This window comes from Pezoporus occidentalis, unplaced genomic scaffold (genome assembly GCF_034315485.1).
Source record: "Pezoporus occidentalis ecotype Australia unplaced genomic scaffold, CSIRO_AGI_Poc_V1 ctg109, whole genome shotgun sequence".
Classification (NCBI taxonomy): Eukaryota; Metazoa; Chordata; class Aves; order Psittaciformes; family Psittacidae; genus Pezoporus; species Pezoporus occidentalis.
Genome location: NW_026912875.1, coordinates 2,473,999 through 2,491,939, shown reverse-complemented (window position 1 = coordinate 2,491,939; position 17,941 = coordinate 2,473,999). Strand labels below are relative to the sequence as shown.

General features: G+C 44.7%; 1 protein-coding gene across 1 annotated transcript in view; it reads left to right on the top strand.

The window, feature by feature from the left end:
* The window catches only part of SCML4 (Scm polycomb group protein like 4), a 69,454-nt gene that overhangs the window by 38,652 nt on the left and 12,861 nt on the right, over positions 1–17,941 (top strand). The window contains exons 6-7 of the mRNA XM_062624841.1: positions 686–880; positions 16,367–16,633. Coding sequence (XP_062480825.1) covers positions 686–880; positions 16,367–16,633 — 462 coding nt within the window. The remainder of the gene's footprint in view (positions 1–685; positions 881–16,366; positions 16,634–17,941) is intronic.

Genomic DNA, 17,941 nt, shown 5'->3' with positions numbered 1-17,941 from the left:
GCCTCTAGCTTAGAGCATCAACAAACTCTTTCTGTGCCAGCACAGACTACTGCTGGCTCCTCTCCAGTGCTGGGGGTTACCTGCCAGCAAAGCCTGTTGCTGTCTCCCGACCCACGTTCCATATGCAATCCTTTCCAGTTTGATGAACAATTTCTCATACTTTACTGAATTCCACTGCCAACCTCCCCTTGCCTATACATACAATTAAATCCATAAATAAAGATCCATGATGAAGCTGATTGTCCTTCCTTCAGTACAACCCTGGTACCTTTTATTCATCCACAGCCATGTCTTTATTCATTGTCTCCCCATTATCTTTTAAAACCTTGTGTATTGCTGAAGTCAGCCCAATAGCCCATCATTGGCAGATCGCTTTCCCCTTCCTTAGACCAAGGTATCATAATTGCCTCCTTCCAATCATACAGTACAGTTTTCAGTTGGATGCATACATTAGAAATCCTTGCGCTGCTGGCCATGCATCTTTCAGTGTCCCAAGGGGAAGGTGATCTCGCTCACACAAACTCAGCTCCTTAAGCTCCTCCAATATTTTTTTGTTCTTCAGGTGGGGTAATTGCATAAAATATTTTAAGGCATACAAATATTTGTGTGAAATCTTCTCCACTGCTGTCATTCTTTCTCCTGCCATGCATCCCCAGGTATTGAATTGTTCCTGTTTGCTTTCCAGTTTCAGCTTCTTTTGAGGGGAAGCAGCATCTCATGAATGTGTTGGTGGTGAACAGCATCGGGTATGTCCTGCGCTTCCTGAAGAAGCTCTGTCGCAGCCTCTTGTGTGACAATCTCTTCAGCAACCAGCCTTTCCAGCAATACAACACCGTGTCAGAAAGCCCAGAGGCGTATGAGAACAGACGGGTGGAGGCAGGTAGGGTTGATCAGCTTGGGCTCAAGATTGAATAGGGCTGAAGAAATTACTGTCTTTTTGGTCTTGTGTTGTACATGCTAGAGAACTGCAGGTCTCTGTGGGGCCTTTGCAGAGGGAGGCAGTGGGATGCTTTGCAGTATTTTGCCCTGTGGCTATAGAGGAGGCTTGTGGGTGAAAACCACCATGTTGAGGAGCGCCAGCAGTGATAGGGATAATTTTTGAAATTATTTTATATCTCTTTGTTTCTTTTATCTCTTTTCCTAAGAAAACAAGGTTCACATGATCCCATTGTCCTTATTGCCCATAGCTTTTGCCCTCCTCAAGTATACCTGGCCCTAGGGTAGAAGCCTCAAAGGGATTAAGTCGCTTCAAGTTTCAGGCAGGTGGGAAAGTAGAGGGGAAATTTCTCCACCCAACTCTATCACCATATTAGATACTAAAGGATCCCCATTGACTATGAAGCCTCCTCTGCTTACAGACCCACCACAGAGCATTGCCTGTCCCTGCTCCCCACACCCCACTGCTTGTGCACTCCCTTGGCTCATTGGCTGCAGTGAGAGGTGGGAGGCTGGGTGAGTGCATGGACACCAGCCCAAACTTTGATGTTACCACAGCACAAATAGGAAATCACAAACATAATGGTTATGCTCTGCCCCAGCACTGTCCCCTATGTGCTTCCCTGCTTGCATGCTGGTCATTTTAAGGATCACCTACAAAGCAGCAAGGTCTGCCTCAGTTGAGGGGACCTCTTTCTGGGAGAGGGGATAGAGCCACTCACAGCAAAGCAGTTTCATTACCTGTAGCGCAATCAGCCTGGATACCAATCTGCTCTCACTACCCTTGAGAGTAAACTAAATGAGAGTCATGACTGCTAAGGGGTTTGCTTTGCTACTTGCAGGAGTGTTTCTCCTAGCTTAAAATGCCTGTGGGCACCATCAAGATCCCTTAGAGCCTGACGATGTGGGCTGAAGCCTGGAGGGGCTGTGGCATGGGGCAGATGCACCCAAGGATGATGGTGGTCCAGAGAAGCACCTTCCCTGAGCAGCACTAGGCTCCCAGGTGGATGGTACACGCGGGCTTCCTTCTTGCCCGCACCCCAGTGTGCTAGGACAGGGTGCTGGCCCTGTGCAGACCCTGTGGATGTGGGACATGCCTGCAGTCTCCATCTGCAATCAGTGGCCAGAGAGCTGCCCTGGGGCTCTACTACAGACCTGGCAAAAGTTAGTTGAGAAAAAAGAAAGATGCACAGTTATGGCCCAGAACCTTCACTGCACCTGCAGGCTTGCTCCTGATTTAAATTATTTTTCCTTCTCTTTTATTAACAACGCTGTGGGTGTTTAGGGAGCACACTTCTATCATGCATTCAGTTTAATGGCAGATACATGCTGGCAGCTGAGAGAAAGGTGGTTTAGTGCCCACAATAATCCCCCATGAATCACCTGTTTGCCAGGAAGACCCTAAGCGTGACTAAAGCTGGGAGTAGGCTGTGCACACAGTGCAGAAATAGCCTTTTTATGCAAAGACATCCAGCTGCCAGTTTTACATATAGGGCAAGAAAGGCAGGAACACAGACTGAAAAGCAATACTTTTTTTACTCTGGACTAGGGTATTTGCAGCAACCTGAATGTTTCTGGGAGGTCAAAGGATTTCTGTAGCACTGAGTGAGTGCAACCCAGGAGGCCTGGCATTTGCGTTTCCATTTGCATTTTAATTTGCATTTACATTTGCATTTACTTCTGTATGGCAAGGCTGTCTGTGATGGAAGGCAACTCCACAACTGAAGATTGTACAGTGGCTCTTACACTCTGAGAATTTCCTTCCTTACATGATTCCAATGAAGATGTCCCTGACACCAGTCCCACTGGCTCTGCCCAGCCACTGAGGAAAGGGCAAAAGTTACTTCTGCCCCAGACCAGGCAGGAGATGTGGATGTAGGGAAGGCTTCTCCTCCCTGGCTCTCCTACTGCAGGAGGGGCAATTAAGAGCCCCCTCTGGAGGTAGTATAGGTTGGGTAGCCCAGGCTAGTCAGAGCTAGTGCTGACCTGGGCTCTCCTCCTCTCTTGAGAGGGATGGGGGAAGAGGCAGTGGCTTTTGGGGCTTTTATATCCCCATCATCAGTAGCACTGTGGTACAGTGGAGAATGTCAGTTGCAAAATAGCTGGGGTCAGCGGTTATACACAGGACTAAAACTCCCCACCAGGCTCCAGCTTACTCACCCTGAGGTCTGGTAGCCACTGGTTGGCTAGCCAGAGAGCCGTAGCATGGGTCAGTGTGCCCTGCAGATGTTTGGGTGCTTCCCTGTTGAAGTGGTGATGGTCCCCCGGTGAGGGAGGCTGTGGTGAGCAGCACTGTTTCCAGAGCATCCGGGTGCTCAGGTTGCTCTCTAAGCTGGCAGCCCCAAAAGGGGACTTCTATCAAAGGTTAACAGAAATAAGGTGAGACAAGATTTGAGAATACTTTCAGCACCCTGCTGGTCACTGACCTGGTGTACCCAATTTGGTGAACCCAGGCTGCCCTGCTGTAAACGTATCCATGAGCCTGGGGGTGGCTGGGGGAGCTCAGCAGCTTCACCAGCTAACCACTGTCTTCGTTGCTGTATGCAGGCTCAAGAGCTGGGGGCTGGTTTCATTGTGCAGCCAGGTACTGCTTTGGAAAACCCACCTACGGCACCTTCATGCTGTGCTCAGCTGGAGCCAGGCAGATACATAATATTCCTATTCATAATATCAGGATATATTCAACAGCTTTTTGCCACCAGTGGTATTAACTCCAGTTTTAGGCACTGGGGCTTGAGCCACTGTGTCTGTGTTTAATGCTGCATTGCCTAAATCTCCTTCCACCTCCCCAGGAGCCAGCATTTCTCTGCAGCAAGGTCAGCACAAGGGGGGACCTCTGCTCCACAGAATGGAGATGGGCTTTCCCTGTAGTGGCAATAATAAGAAGGACAGTAGGAGCTCTTCTCAGAGATGAGTCTGTGAGGGCGCCTGTTGGGATAGAGCTCTCATGGAAGGAGCAGGGCCATAATAAAGCACCACAGGAAGCCGTGCAAAGCAGCCACATTTTTCATTGTTTCTGTTCTCCAGCTTGTAATCGAGATGTTCTTTTAAAATCATGTGCTTTTTAGCCCCTGTGTACCAATGAATTTAATGCATGTATTGACTTCTGTGCAGTTACTCTTGATTTACACTGCCAGAAGTGAAGGGAAAAGCCGGCATCATGTCCAGTCATATTAATCCACTTGCACCATACAGGAGTCACCTTTTAACCTCACCCTGAAGCACATGCCCCTAAGCCATTATTCACCTGTGCTCACAGCAAAGTGCCAGATGCTAATGGCTGTGTACTAGCCAGGTGGGATTTGTTGATACATTCATATATCACTCATAATGATATTTTATATGTATGCACCGGGCTGTACGCAGCACCGGTCTCTGCAATGATCCTTGTTGGCTGTGCATTACCTGCCCTGCACCTGAGCCCCCACACTCTGCCTGCCCTGCCAATGCCTCTCGCGCTGGTGCCCAGTGGCTCTGCACATGGGGCAAGGGTCCGTCTCCAGCTGTTTCCCAGTGTCAGTGGTTTCACTGCTGTGTCTTGGCACATCTGGGACCATACCTCACGGCTCTTTCTCAGCTGTGAGGGGACTTTCTGTCTCATGAGAGCAATTTGTGAGGAGCAGCTGTGGGATGACTCCTAGGATGTCATCTGGGAAGTGCCCATCTTCAGGTCTGCACTATAGCAAATCCTGAGATGTTACCTGTTCCCACAACATCTGAGTTCAAAGCACCTCTGGACCCCTACACCAGAATTTTCCATGAGAGTGGCAGTGTAGTTTGAACTAAAATGATGGCAAAGTCTGGGTGACCTCTGCATAAAATGCTGTCAAATGTGCCAGGGGTTATATGGATGGGAAGTTAACAGAAATCCTGTGAAATGCCTCCATCCATGCCCTCTGTTTTCAGCTTTCACAAGTCCTCCCATGCTGAGCTAATGGAGGTGTGGATGTGAGCATGGGAAATGGACATTTCTGGAACATCTACATACTGTTGGCATGCACTTGTGCAATATTAGACTTATTTTTCAGAGGAAAGAAAGTGCTATAAAGCTTCTTGCCAACCTGTTGGTAGGCATAGATATTGAAGTAGATTCTCTTATGCGGGAAGCACCAAGCTCAATAGGCATCTTCTTTTCCCTTTCAGTCAATCCTTTCCTTGCTCTTTCTGTCCTGAACCTTGGGTTTTGGTTATTTTGTACTGTTAGACAATTGCTGTGCTCCATGCAGAGCATGGCTGCATGTACCTGCAGCAAACCTTTCTTTATGCAAGGACTCCTGTGGCCACCCTGTGTTCTTGCTTTCACTGGTGGGAAGACAGATAGGTCTGTGAATAAGGTCCCCAGCCTTGCTTGTCTCATCATGGCCAAGTCAAACTTGTATGCAGAGATACCATATGGTGTCCCCTACCACTGTCCACAGCACCTTTCGTCATGGCAGTGTCTGGAGGCAGTGCCCCATATGTAGCAGAAGCACAGCAGGAGGTAGAGGTACCCTATGCTACATCAGTGCCTCTGTATATAGGAAGGTGGACTCTTCCTATCTACAAGCACTTGAAAAACTGGTATGAGAAGTGCTATAGCAATACACTATAAGACTGTGACCAGTAGGCAAGGCACTAGGATGGGAGCTGGATTTTGCCAGAGGTTTTCCCATTGACTGTAAGGGCAAGTCATCCTTCCCTATCTGAGTGTCTGTCCAAGGAGGGCAATAATTTTTGCCACCATGTGCAAAGCCCTTCTACAACAGCTAGGAAAAAAGAGTAACATCATAGAAACCCACATATTATTACAATCAATATTTTCTGTTCCAAGCACCAAATAAACAGCAGCTCAGAAATTTCAAGCCCTAAGAGGGCAAGAAAAATGTTGTCTTTCCGCTTTCTAGTAGCGTGGCTTGTTTAATCTTGTCTTGTTGCATGCTATGAGGAGCAGTGCTCCTGGCTTCTCAGCACACTCAGAATAAATGGCTTTTATGGCCATCAATAGCTTCAGCTCTCCTCAGCATTTAATTACCTGCAAAGGCCATTTATTGCCTCATATATTCCTTCACCATGAACATTATCCTTTAAACAATAAATAAAATATTAAGGTCACTCTTAAAGAGGGAGTAGAGGAACTGCACAAGCCATCCAGCCACATCAAAGTATAATATAAAAAGTTTGTCTGGTCTTTGGGGTATTTGAATTGATGGCAGAACCTGCAGTAGAGCAGAAAGGATGGGATTGCTGCAGGCATTCCTTCCTTCCTTTCATGTATGCAGGAGCCCATGCATCCATCAGCAGGCTGCGTGCCTTCTCCCTTTCCAGACCCGACCCAGCCATCCCCAGGGAAGGGCATCCTACTGAGGATCTGTACATTGGGGTCCTGCCTGCAGCTGGAGCACCATCCCCAGGACAGGCTTTCTGGAAGGAGGTATCCAAAGTGATAACTGTGGCAGAACAGAAAGAGAGGTAGCTGCAGCTGAAGCCACATGTTGTCATTCAGAAACCTAGGGAGGGACAGGAACAGTTCAAAATTGCACAAGAATTAGGAACTAAAAGCAGGAAGCTGAAAAGAGACAGCCAGGCAATGCTCCTGTGGAGGGGTTCGTGAGGGTGTTAGTAGACAGCATTCAGGTGATTTGAACCCAGACCAGAACAAACTAATGAAATGTATGGTAAGAGGTAAATCCTGGCAGGAAGAAAAAGAAGAGATGGATGGAAGAGAAGAAATTAATCTGAAATATAATTTATCTGAACTCTACAGAGTTGGTGAAATTGGATAAATTGACCCTTATGACCTTTAAGCTGTGTGATTACTGTTTACTAACCCCCAAATAAGGAGTCCCTTTCTATTCCTTTAAGTTTATGAAATTGTATCTCCCTGTGGATGCTAAGCAGTGAAGCACCAGATCCTTCCGGCAGTCAGGCCAAGGGAAATCCTCCTTCCCACCTTCTGCTGGGCTGTATTAGCTCCAGTCTTGAGATGGTGCAAGAAAATACATCTCTTTTGAAAAGCTACCCTCAGGGGGAGTAGGCACTCTGCTCTCAGCAGTGGATGAGGAGAAGCCCAAAGGCCCTTCTGTCCTTCAGACCAAGATGTGCTCAGAGCCATGCAAAGGCACTGGCAGTGCTGGAGATTGCCTGGGTTGCAGCCATGGAGGCTAGAAGAGAAAGCTAAGCTGTGAAATGAAGTTTAAAGTAGGAAAGATGCTTTGTTTTTCCATATCAAATCATATGCATAAGGGAAAGGGATGAAATGATGGGCATAAATGCATGAAGCATGATGATTGAGATCATACCCACTACAGAAAATAATACCACTGGATATAAGTATTTAATTCAAGCTTTGCATGTACTACAGTCACATGGAGGAAGCATGCACGCTCTTTTAGAGCCCTGGTCAGGTAAATCATTTGAAGGTAACTCTGGTTTAGCTTTAATTTTGTTTTAGCTTGTTAAGACCTTCCCACACAGCTACATGATTCCTTTAGAAAGTGTCTGAAGTTGGGAATCCAGGCTTTGATTCTAAATAGCTTAAATTAAAGTTGAAACAGGAATTTGCATTCCTAAACTTTTTAAATATTGATACAAATACCTGCCATCCAATATATACATATTTCAAGCAGCAAGACTGGCAGGTCACAGGCCAGAACTGATGGTGGAAAACCTATCCAAGCGCCATGTGTGTTAGCCAGCCTGATCCACCAGGTCTGTCATAGGTACAAGGCAGTGTTTTTCACAGACCCGAGGAAGGGGAATTGGTGAGTTCTTAGCTGCTGGGACTGAGATTGGCCAGGGATGTCAGAAGCAGCAGCAGAGAAGACAGGAAAAGGAAGGTTTTGTGAAAGAGAACTAAGGCTTTAGTGCCCAGCTATGTTGTGTTTATATGGCAGAAGAAATCCCAGAAGAAATATCAGAAAGTCCAGCTGAGGTGCAGCAATGGGCAGGGAGAAACAAATCAAAGACTTTATGAAAGACCTCATACCTACATACCAACACATGCCCAGGCTCATGCTTTATATTTTTTCTACCTAATTTCTGGATGAGATTATTAGTTACTAACAGGCAAACACAGCTTATTTTGCAGTTACTGCACTTTTCTGTAGACAAATTATTTGTTTTTCAAACAAAAATTTGCTGTTAAGTATTTTAAGCCAGTACTAAGCAATATAATTCAGGGAGATTCATTTTGATGGTAGCAGAACAGAAATGCACTAACTACTTCAGTGCAGAGAATCCCAGTACATAACACCTTGAATTTTCAAATGACACAGTCATTTTCACCTAGTCTGTTCTGTATACAGATTTTTGTGACTTATATCAGTGCTGATTTATAAGCATACTGTGTGTATTATAAACTGCTTGGACAGAAAAGCCCCTCTAGGTACTGCTAGAAGCTGGAGACAAGAAAGATCAATTGCAGTCTCTCCCATCTCCCTTTACCAGTGCAGAACTATTGCTGTGCTAAGACACAAAACTACACAACCCTGACAAATCTCCCTTTCATGATGTACACTTCAGTACAACATAAAGGCAAGAGAGAAGGGAAGAGAATGGAGGAGAAGGTCTGAAAAAAGGAAGAAGAGGCTAAAGGAAGACTTTTTCTAAAGGCTGGATCCCTATGCCTTGAAATCTCTTTGCCCTCACTTATGGGTATGCAGTGCCTAAACAATTTGCCTATGCTGTAAGATAGAATTGAAATCTCTCCATTGTGACACAAGACTCAATCATCCCCAAGCACTTATATATATATTTATACATATATGTATCATCTATGGGTTATTCATACACATGAGCACCTTTTATTAGTAAATATAATATATTTGTCAGCAGCTAGCTTGTGAATTTACTCTACCTTTTTACTCATTTTGGACAATAAAACTATGTTGATCTGTTCCCAGCTGGTTTCATTCCCTGGTTCTACTGCATTAAACACAATGCGGTTGTTTCTGGGCTGCAAATACTCAAGGGAAATTGTTAAAATAATGAAAAAAAAATGCCTATGCTGAAGTCTTTGCAATCAGGACAACAATGGGTTTTGGAAAATTCTCTAAAAAATTCAGGGTTTTGATGTTAATTGACTGGCAGCTTCTCCTTGGGGGATTTGGCATTCCAGTTACAGCAAAATATGTTTTAGCAGCTAGGACACAGTGAGATGATACATGGTGCAGTAAAGCTTCATACTAAGCCCTAGAGAATTCACTGCAGGTTTTATCTCCACACTGTGACCATGGTTTCAGTGTTCATAATATCTACATTCACAAGTGGATGAGGCTTATTTACATTTTCCTGTTCTGACTGACTGGTATCTCCCTCCTTTTTCTCAGTGGATGCAATTACATGTTCCTATAACCCATGCAAAAGTTATCCCATAAACTGAAAAACACAGGCATGACAGCCCTGAACTGCTGTCGGAGGATGCCCTGGGCTGCCTGATCACTCTCTGCCTCTCCGCAGCAGCCTCAGGGATGCTGTGGTTCCTCAGGGATGTGTCTCAATGCCACTCTGCCTTGGCAAGCAGCGAGCAGCTTGGCACTGCTGCCACGAACCAGATGTCACTCCCTGTAATGTTCTCCCTGTTCGGCCAAACCAGCAGCCACAGGCTGGTGTGGAGAAGGTCTGTTGCTTGTCCAGCTGTGCGGGGTGCAGATGCATGCACCAGAGGGTGGGGTTGACACAGCGTGGAAACGCCTGCTAAGGGGTGACATATTTTCATTGCGCTCCATGTCTGGATGGGTGAAAGGAATGGGCTGGTGCTCTAATCCCAGAATAAATTGCAGCAGGCAGAGCTGCACAGTCTTAATCCGTCACAGGAAGCTCTTCTCTTTAGATAGATGCATGCAGGCTCAAGCTACAAAGAAGATAAGGTCCATTTCTGACTGGACAGAAATATGTGAGGCTGTTTGGCAGACATAGAAGAAGTTCTTTTTTGATCCTTTAAGAGCTGATGTTGAAACCAAAGACTGCAGTTCAGAACCAAGGCACATCTTTCACACTCTTAAACTGTTTAGATTTCTGTGCTTTCTCCCTTTCTGGTTTACACCAGCCTGATGGTTAAACTCACCTGAAGTATTTCTATCTGCATTTCTGCATTTGCTTTTTGTGTTTCCCTGCTTTTATTTTTCTTTCCATGATGGCTGAGATTCAGGGTTTCTAACCTCCACAGCTGCTTAAAGCTGCCTCCTCCCACCCCCCCCCCACCGCCCCCCCAATGGCAAATGCTGTCCTTGTGCAGGGAACTGGAGCCAAGCACAGGAACTATAAAATACAGGTGAAGATTAAAACTATACAACGAAGTATCTCAATAGGAATTTGGCAGTATGGCTGGCTCCTCTCAAAATGACTGGGAGATGAGAAAAGACTGGCCCTGGCTGGGAGAGAGGAGAGGTCTGAGGAAGCTATGATATCATGCCTCTTAAAATATGGAGTTCACATCTGGTCAACCCATTATAGAAAATATATGGTAGCACTTAAAAAGGTACAGGAAAGGTCAGAGAGCAAACCACATCACTAAACAATATGAAGAATAGGAGACAACACAAAAGAGGAAAAGTGGGGGAACAGAAAAGAAAGAAAAAGAAATCTATACTGACTGTGAGGAAAAGAAGTTAATGGTGAATTTAATTAGAGCAAATACAAATGATCAAGCATTGCAGGTGGTGGAGTAAAAGGTTATGAAATGACACGAAAGTATTAGCCTAGAAGGAAGGGTAGTTATCCCAGGAAGCTACCAGTGTGTGAAAAGAGGACCCCTTGGTTTGGGGATCAGTGGCGTGCTCAGAGGTGGGGTTGGGGTTTCCATCAGTGCCCCATGCAACCTTCACTCAGCTGCAGCCACTCCATGGTGGTGTTAGACATGGCTGTTAACTGGGAACAGGGTCCTTGGTCCCACTTCATGGCCCCAACCTCAGGCTCTGCTGTCCAAGAGGTAATCTGGGCATGAACTCAAAGAAAGGCAAGGGGGTATCAGGAAAGGGAAAGCTGGATGAATGGAAGTGTGAGATGGATGGAAGGAGAACAGCCTTGCAGAAGAAATGGCTATGCAGGTCAGCTGGATGAGAGGAGGGAAAATAGGAAAGGAGACAGGAAAATAGCTGGCAAAATGGATAAAAGGGTGCTGCTTCTGGTGTGGAAAAGCAGCATCAGAGCAAGAGCAAGATAGTGGGAATATGCTGGAAGAAGCAGTAGGAAGAGATTATAGGGAAGAACACAGGGAGGAGCAGGTAGGGGGTGTAAGGGAAGGAAGCCTAAAACAGGTAAAGGGAGAGAAGGATTGTCCTGGTTTTGGCTGGGGGCAAATAAATTAACATTAACAGACAAAAGCCAAAACCACAGCACTGTACTAGCTAGTAGGAAGAAAATTAATTATATCCCAGCCAAAACCAGGACAGGGATGTAACAAGAGCAGTGATGAAGGAGCAGCAGTGGGTGAGGAAAGTGGCAGAAGGTGTATTTGGTCTGGGAGGAGAAGAGAGAACACAGACTAGAGAGTGTCTCTGGAATGCAGAAAGAGCTTTTATCTATAGGAGAGATTTTAGCAGACTACGTTTGTCTGGGGTTTTGATGTTTTTTTTAAGATAAAGAAGAAAAAGTGAGAGATTAGATCTGTTCAGGAAAATGTCAACTAAGGATCATCTTTCCTGGTATATGCCCTTCTTCATTTCCAGCTTGACTTAAAATTGATTTTCATTTACTTTCCTAATGCACAATGGGAAAGGCATCATTTTTTTTTGTCTCTCTGGAGTGTCTATCCCCAGGTGCTAGCAGAGGTGCACTGTACGTTTTCCGCATTCACATATGCAGTATACAACCCTGTGGTGCACTGTAGCTGCATAAAGATACTGCCAAGGCAAACGACTTAACATGTTACAGATGTGAGAGACAAAACAAGTGTTTTACTTCATCCTAATGGAGAACTGGAGACCAGAGATGACCTGACCAAGGTCACTCCAGAGGTCTGCAGCAGAGCTGGGATGTGAGCTGAGCTGCAGGTTCTCATGCTGGTTTAACTCTCAGTTGACCTGACCCATCTTCTGGACCTTGGCTAGTAACCATACAGGCTGTTACTTTGAAGAAACTCAGCTAAAGAAATGTGATTTTTTTAACTGAGAAAACAGTTGGGTTTTTTTCTCTCCTCTTTGCTGCATTTTAAGGTGCGCTGGATGTAACCACCTTGGGCTTTTCAATCTAGTTCTTGTGGACCATTCACGGAAAGGAAAAGCATCTCAGGGAGGTGAACAGTTGTAATGGGCACTACTGTGCTTAAAACAAAGGCCCAAACAGATTCCTCATAAATCCTGCTTTAAAACATTGTGTATCAATTTCTTACTAGTGTTTGCCCTTCTGCTGACTATCTAGAAAATAAAATACAGAAGTGCAACAGAATACAGAAGCGCTAAGCTACAGATTTATGAAACTGTTGCATTTTAAACTTCAATAGAGAGTTATGTTTTCTTTTATTGTCTTAGAAAACATGTTTTTCCCTAATTGGTCGAAGTGGGATTAGTAGCTATGAAAGCCATGCACATTACAAAGTCTTCCGGGAGCTTACAAAATGCAGATATTTTCACACATTTTGGTGGAACCCCAGCTCATGCAGCTTTTCATGGTACAAACTAACAAGGAGCTGGAGAAATATGAACACAAAGACCTTCCACAGTCTTTTGTAGTTTCTGAACAGTGAAGCCTGTCCCTCCCTCTGCCTTCTGTGCCATTGTAAAAGACTCTGGACAATCCCTCACGAGCCCTTGCCATGGTCCTCTCCTGCCATCTATGGCTGCTGCTTGGAGTGGAGAAGACGTCAGTCATAGGATCAGAGGGCAGTTCAGGTGGGAAGACAGATTAGGCTCCTGCAGTACCCCACTTTTTACTGGCCTCCATACAACCCATTAACTGTTACCCACTAAACATGATCATTCAACCAGTTTCTCACTCATCCCAGCCATAATGTTCTAATTTGGAAGCAAGAATACTGTAGGAGACCATGTTGAAAGCCTTCCTGAAGCCAAGGCAAATAACAACCACTTCTCTCCCTTCGCCCACAAATCCAATTTCTTTATGATAGAAGGCAGCCAGGTTGGTCAGGTGTGACTGATTCTTGGTGAACCCATACAGACTGTCCCCAGTCACCTTCACTTCCTTCTCTGCTGCTGTGAAGGGGTGTCATGAAATGCAGATGTCTCCTCCTGAGCTGAAGTGTCACCAGGGACTGTGTCAACCCCACAGGGCATAATGGATCTCTCTGTACCCTGGAAGTCTCCTGGGCCCACCTGCCTCTTCCTTCCCACGTGGTGGGTCTCTCCTGGAGTGGGCAGACTGTTGCAGGGCATGGGTTGCTCAAGGTGCACCAGCTTGTGCAGTTTTACAAAGCAGCCTGTGCTCAGCAGGGAGCACAGAAGCTGACCAGCACCTTTCAAAACTGTGTGATTTAAACCCTGTAACCATACATACTTAAATGCACAGTCTCCTTTTTCCTAAGCTAATTGTGACCTGCATTTCATCACGAGCTTCTTTTGGTCAGGAGGAGGTGACTCTGATGAGTTGGTCTTGTAATCACTGACTCCTCATGTCAACTTGAAGATGAGGAGCTTAGAAACCTGGCTGCTTGAGATGATCCCTGCTCACCTCCTGTCAATGAAGATATGAGTAGGACTTTGTAATTCCCAGAGCACATTCCACTGTGGCATGTTTCAAACAGTAATGGATGGAGGCTCCTGCTTGGTCCACAGCAATAGGCACCATTACTCCCAATCTGGAGCCCAAAGCAGAGACATGGAATAAATTGATCTAGATCAAGGAAAGAGTGTGAGGCAGGGTCAGGAAGAGAACTGGCAGTGTCTGGCTCCTTGCCATACACAACTTGTGGGCGTCCATCCACAGGGATCACCTGCGCATGTCTTATTTCACTGAGACTACTGAGGGACTCTGACATAAGTCAAAAATTCCCTGGTGTATGCTCACAAATTTTGGAGCAATTTATATCCATAGCAATAAAAGCTGTATGCTGTTTATTTCGCAGGGCTCTTTTAATACACTGTTTGGTTTTTTTGATAGTCTGTGTCTTCTTCATATTGTAATCGTATTAAAAGAGCATTCTTTTCCTGGAATAAAGAGGTAATGATTCACAAGAGGCGTAATTATTCCATGTGGTGCAGGCAGGATGCTGCAGAAAAAGCTGTCTTCTTTATGCGTAAGAGGCTTTTATTGCAAGTGTTCTACACAGTAATTAAATTCTTTGAATGAGGAGGCTTGATTGGATTTTCTTTGGTTTATTGGGAGGAGTCTGAAAAGCAAGGTATTTAGCTCAATTGCTATACAATTTTGGCATCTGTCGGAGGTTAGGGAGAAAGGTTCAGCGTCTGATTCCCATTTCTCTTATGCTAGTGTTACAGTAGCTGAACTCCACTGAAGTCAATTGAATTACTCCCTATCTGTATTTGTGTGAGAATTGGGCTCAGAAAACCTTAGCAGAAAGCAGCAGGATACCTGAATGCATGCTGTAAGAATCCAAATTATCTAAGGGGAAAAAAAAAGTGCTAAAGGAAAGTTACTCGCAGTTGCAAAGGCAAGTGCCCAAAGCAAGGAAACTTCACATTTACAGCTGTCCTTCTGGTCTGATGTTTGGCTTATGGCAAGCCCAGCCTTGGCCCAGAATGGGAAAAAGTTTCAAGACAACAGCAACAAAAATCTGTGCTGTGGCTTGACACACAAGGCAGGATGCTGGCATGGCACAAATCTTGAGTATTTGAGTTGTCAAACTAAATCATGTTTGTTTAACATCAACTTCTGTACACAGCTGCCAAGGGATTTTTTTTTCAAAGGAAAAGACTAAAACATAAATTAAAAGGAAAACTATTATACACAGTCTCAACATCTATTAGCAATGGGGTTTGGGTCTTGTAACATAAATTACAGCATAAATTCTTCCTGTTACTCAATAAGGCTGCCCGATACATCAGGAGGATAATGGTGCTCAGGCAGGGAAGGAGATGTGTAACACCACAGGGGTAATTTCACCCTGCTCAGATGTCTCTGGAAGGCGACTACGCATGATGAGGAAAGTGGCGTTTTCAAGAGCTCAAAAAATGTCATGGGGCAACGGGAAGCACTTTTCTAATCTATGGGGTCCCTGCCTACCAGATGTTTGCACCTTGTTTTGCGCAGTGACAGTGGGCATCTCTGAAGTGCAGGTTGCCAGTATTTGCAGGGTTTACGTGAAGGTTTGGAGCTCAGAGAGGTTTCTAGGGGCTCTGCTTGTATCCTGTGGTGATGGTGATCATGGTGGTGGTGGAGAGGGTCCTGGGGCTGGGTGAGGGGAGGGCTGGTTTTCTGGGGAGAACAGCAGTGGGAATGAGGAGGATGAAGATCTTTCTTTGACTGTGTTTTGTGAAGACAAAAAAAGCAACTAGGAAGGAGCTTGGATATCAAGGCTTGTTTGGATGAGACTGAGACTGTACAGAAGAGTACGATGACACAGACATAGGGGTCTCAGTCCACAAAGCAAAACAAGATGGATCTGGACCTAGGTCTGAGGGGAATTGGCAAAAAAGCTTTTATACTGCAAAACCTGGGGTTAGACCTGCCTCAAGCCCATGCATTAGACTGCCAAACAATGGGGAATATAGGTCTCTAAAACAGTGCAAAACTGGGAGTCTGAAAAGCAAAGTATTTAGCTCCTACACAGTCTCCAAAGTGCAACACAGAGGAGAGGAACTGGAGCAATGATTTGCAGTTGACTATGATGCCATCACACATGTCTGAACAGGAGCTGAGTCTGAGTGACTCACTCACACATCTCTGCCCAGGATAAACCTTGGGTATGCTCATCAGCCATCAAGCCTCTTCTCCTTGTGGGATATCAGGTCTGATGGATGTCTGTAGCTGAAGATATTTTCTGATTAATTTTGGCAATTGCAGCCAGAACGCTTTGGTTTATTACCTCACTCCCTCCTATTGACTGCTAGGCATTATGAACCCAACAAACTCCCTGTCCTGTTGTCCTCCTCTGCCTTCTTCCTTTCAACTTCCATGTGTTTAAATGAAAGACAGAGCAAAAAATAGCTGCACAGTCCTCCAGACTCGGTGGTATTGGGGGAGCACCATGAGGCAAATGGGACCTGCCAATCAGTGTCCTTGTACTTTACAGAGAATATTGCCATGAGCTGACAGATGAGTCACATCAAGCCATAGTAGTACCCCAGTTGTGATCCTACTGATTTTTGACTGGCTGTGCTTCCCTTTGTTATTTATTAATTTTCAGTAAGGATCCCTCCCAGAGCTAGCTGTCTGTACTGAAAGTTGAAAATGGAATTAAGCTTTTTGCCAAAAAAAATAAATAAAAAAAAAAAGGACATTTTGGCAAATACATAAATAATCTTTTTTTATGCAGAGTCTTAATTAAAATTGGTTCTGTTTTACTGATGTTTCTTTTGTGTCTTGACTTCCTGAGCAGAAACATTCACACCTGAGGACTATGTGGCTGATCCTGCAAACCTGAAGCGGTATAGTGTGGATCCTGCCGATTCTGCCTTCAGTTGCATGGGCTCCATGTATTCTATGCGGCAGAGTCCTGCAGATGGACGTCCTGCTGGAGGCTCCTCTTCCTCCTGTAGCCATCGTCCTGCCCAGATGTCTTCAGGGGGGTCCTCATCTACTGGCCTGCATCATCAAACCTCCAGCCCAACAAGGAATGGGACCTATCTTGAAGGAAACAGAAGTGGTAATATCATATCTTCAATTTAACAATGTGTGTTGCTATATTGATGCCATGCTGGAGTCTTAACTCACTCCCAGATTCCACAAGAAAATTAGTGAGGTGGGTTTGGGTTGACATCCATCCAGAACACTCACATTTCCATTTAGAAGGACAAATAATAACCTGTGTAAACACAAAATCAATCTGTTCATCACTGAGTAAAAAGGAGAATGTTTTCTAATGCTGTTATTGTGTAAACATATATTACGTATAATTGTGTGGCAATCACAACTGTTATTATCAATTTGCAGACATAAATATTAATATATAAGGCATTCCTCCCAAAGATTGATACTGCCTACAGACAGGTACCTGTTATTTGTGTGACACCAACTGTGTAGAAGATACGATGCCAAGCAAATCCAAATGTTAGTTCTCACCTCAAAGCATTTTAGCAAAAGGGTTTCTTTTGCTTGAAAAAGACTGCCCAGAAAAAAATGTATTTTTAGAAATCATCCAGCTCACTGCTCAAGGCTCTTTTATCCCTCAGGAAGCAAAGTCACAAGAAGTTTATCTGCAAATTCAAGGGATGCCATGGGAATCCCTGCATTCAACAACCCTTCTTCCCTCCCTTTGTATATTTGTCCATAAATCTGTAGGATTTATGTTTGCTGGGTCAATCACTGTGACCATTAGCTATATTCGTTATTAGCCATGATATTTTCTTTTTTCTTGGATCATCAGACACGTTAGCTAATTCCCTGGACTTCTGTTAACTTTGTCTCTGTTTGCATTTTCCAAGTTCTCCATTAACAGGTCTTTATCAGTAGTGATTCCAACAGTGTCTTCACCCCTTACTAATTATTCAAACCTCATTCATGCATTTTTCATCTTCAAGACAGATCTAACAAAGGAGTTGAATATCTCAGCCGTTTTTAAGTCATTAATTTCTGTGCCTTCCTCATTTATTAATAGAATCTACTGTCACTCTGGTTTTACTTTTTTTAATCTTGATATATTTGCAGAAGTCTTGCTGGTTCCCCCAGCCCCTTTGTCTGCCATCACCTCATTACACTGTCCTTCTACCATTGCATTTCCCCTGGAAACTGCAAGTGATTCTGCATATTCTTGCTTGGTAGCCACTCCAGAACCTCTTTCCAGTAGCTGCAGATCTTTGCTTAATTCCTTCACATCCCTCACCTCCCCAGTGTCTCTATTATTTCTTGTTCCCAGACATTCACTAATTAATATTTTAGAACATTATTCATCAAAATTGTGTATTGCCAGTATTTATCCTTGCATTTCTTTGTTTGCCTATGTTTGCCTTCTTAA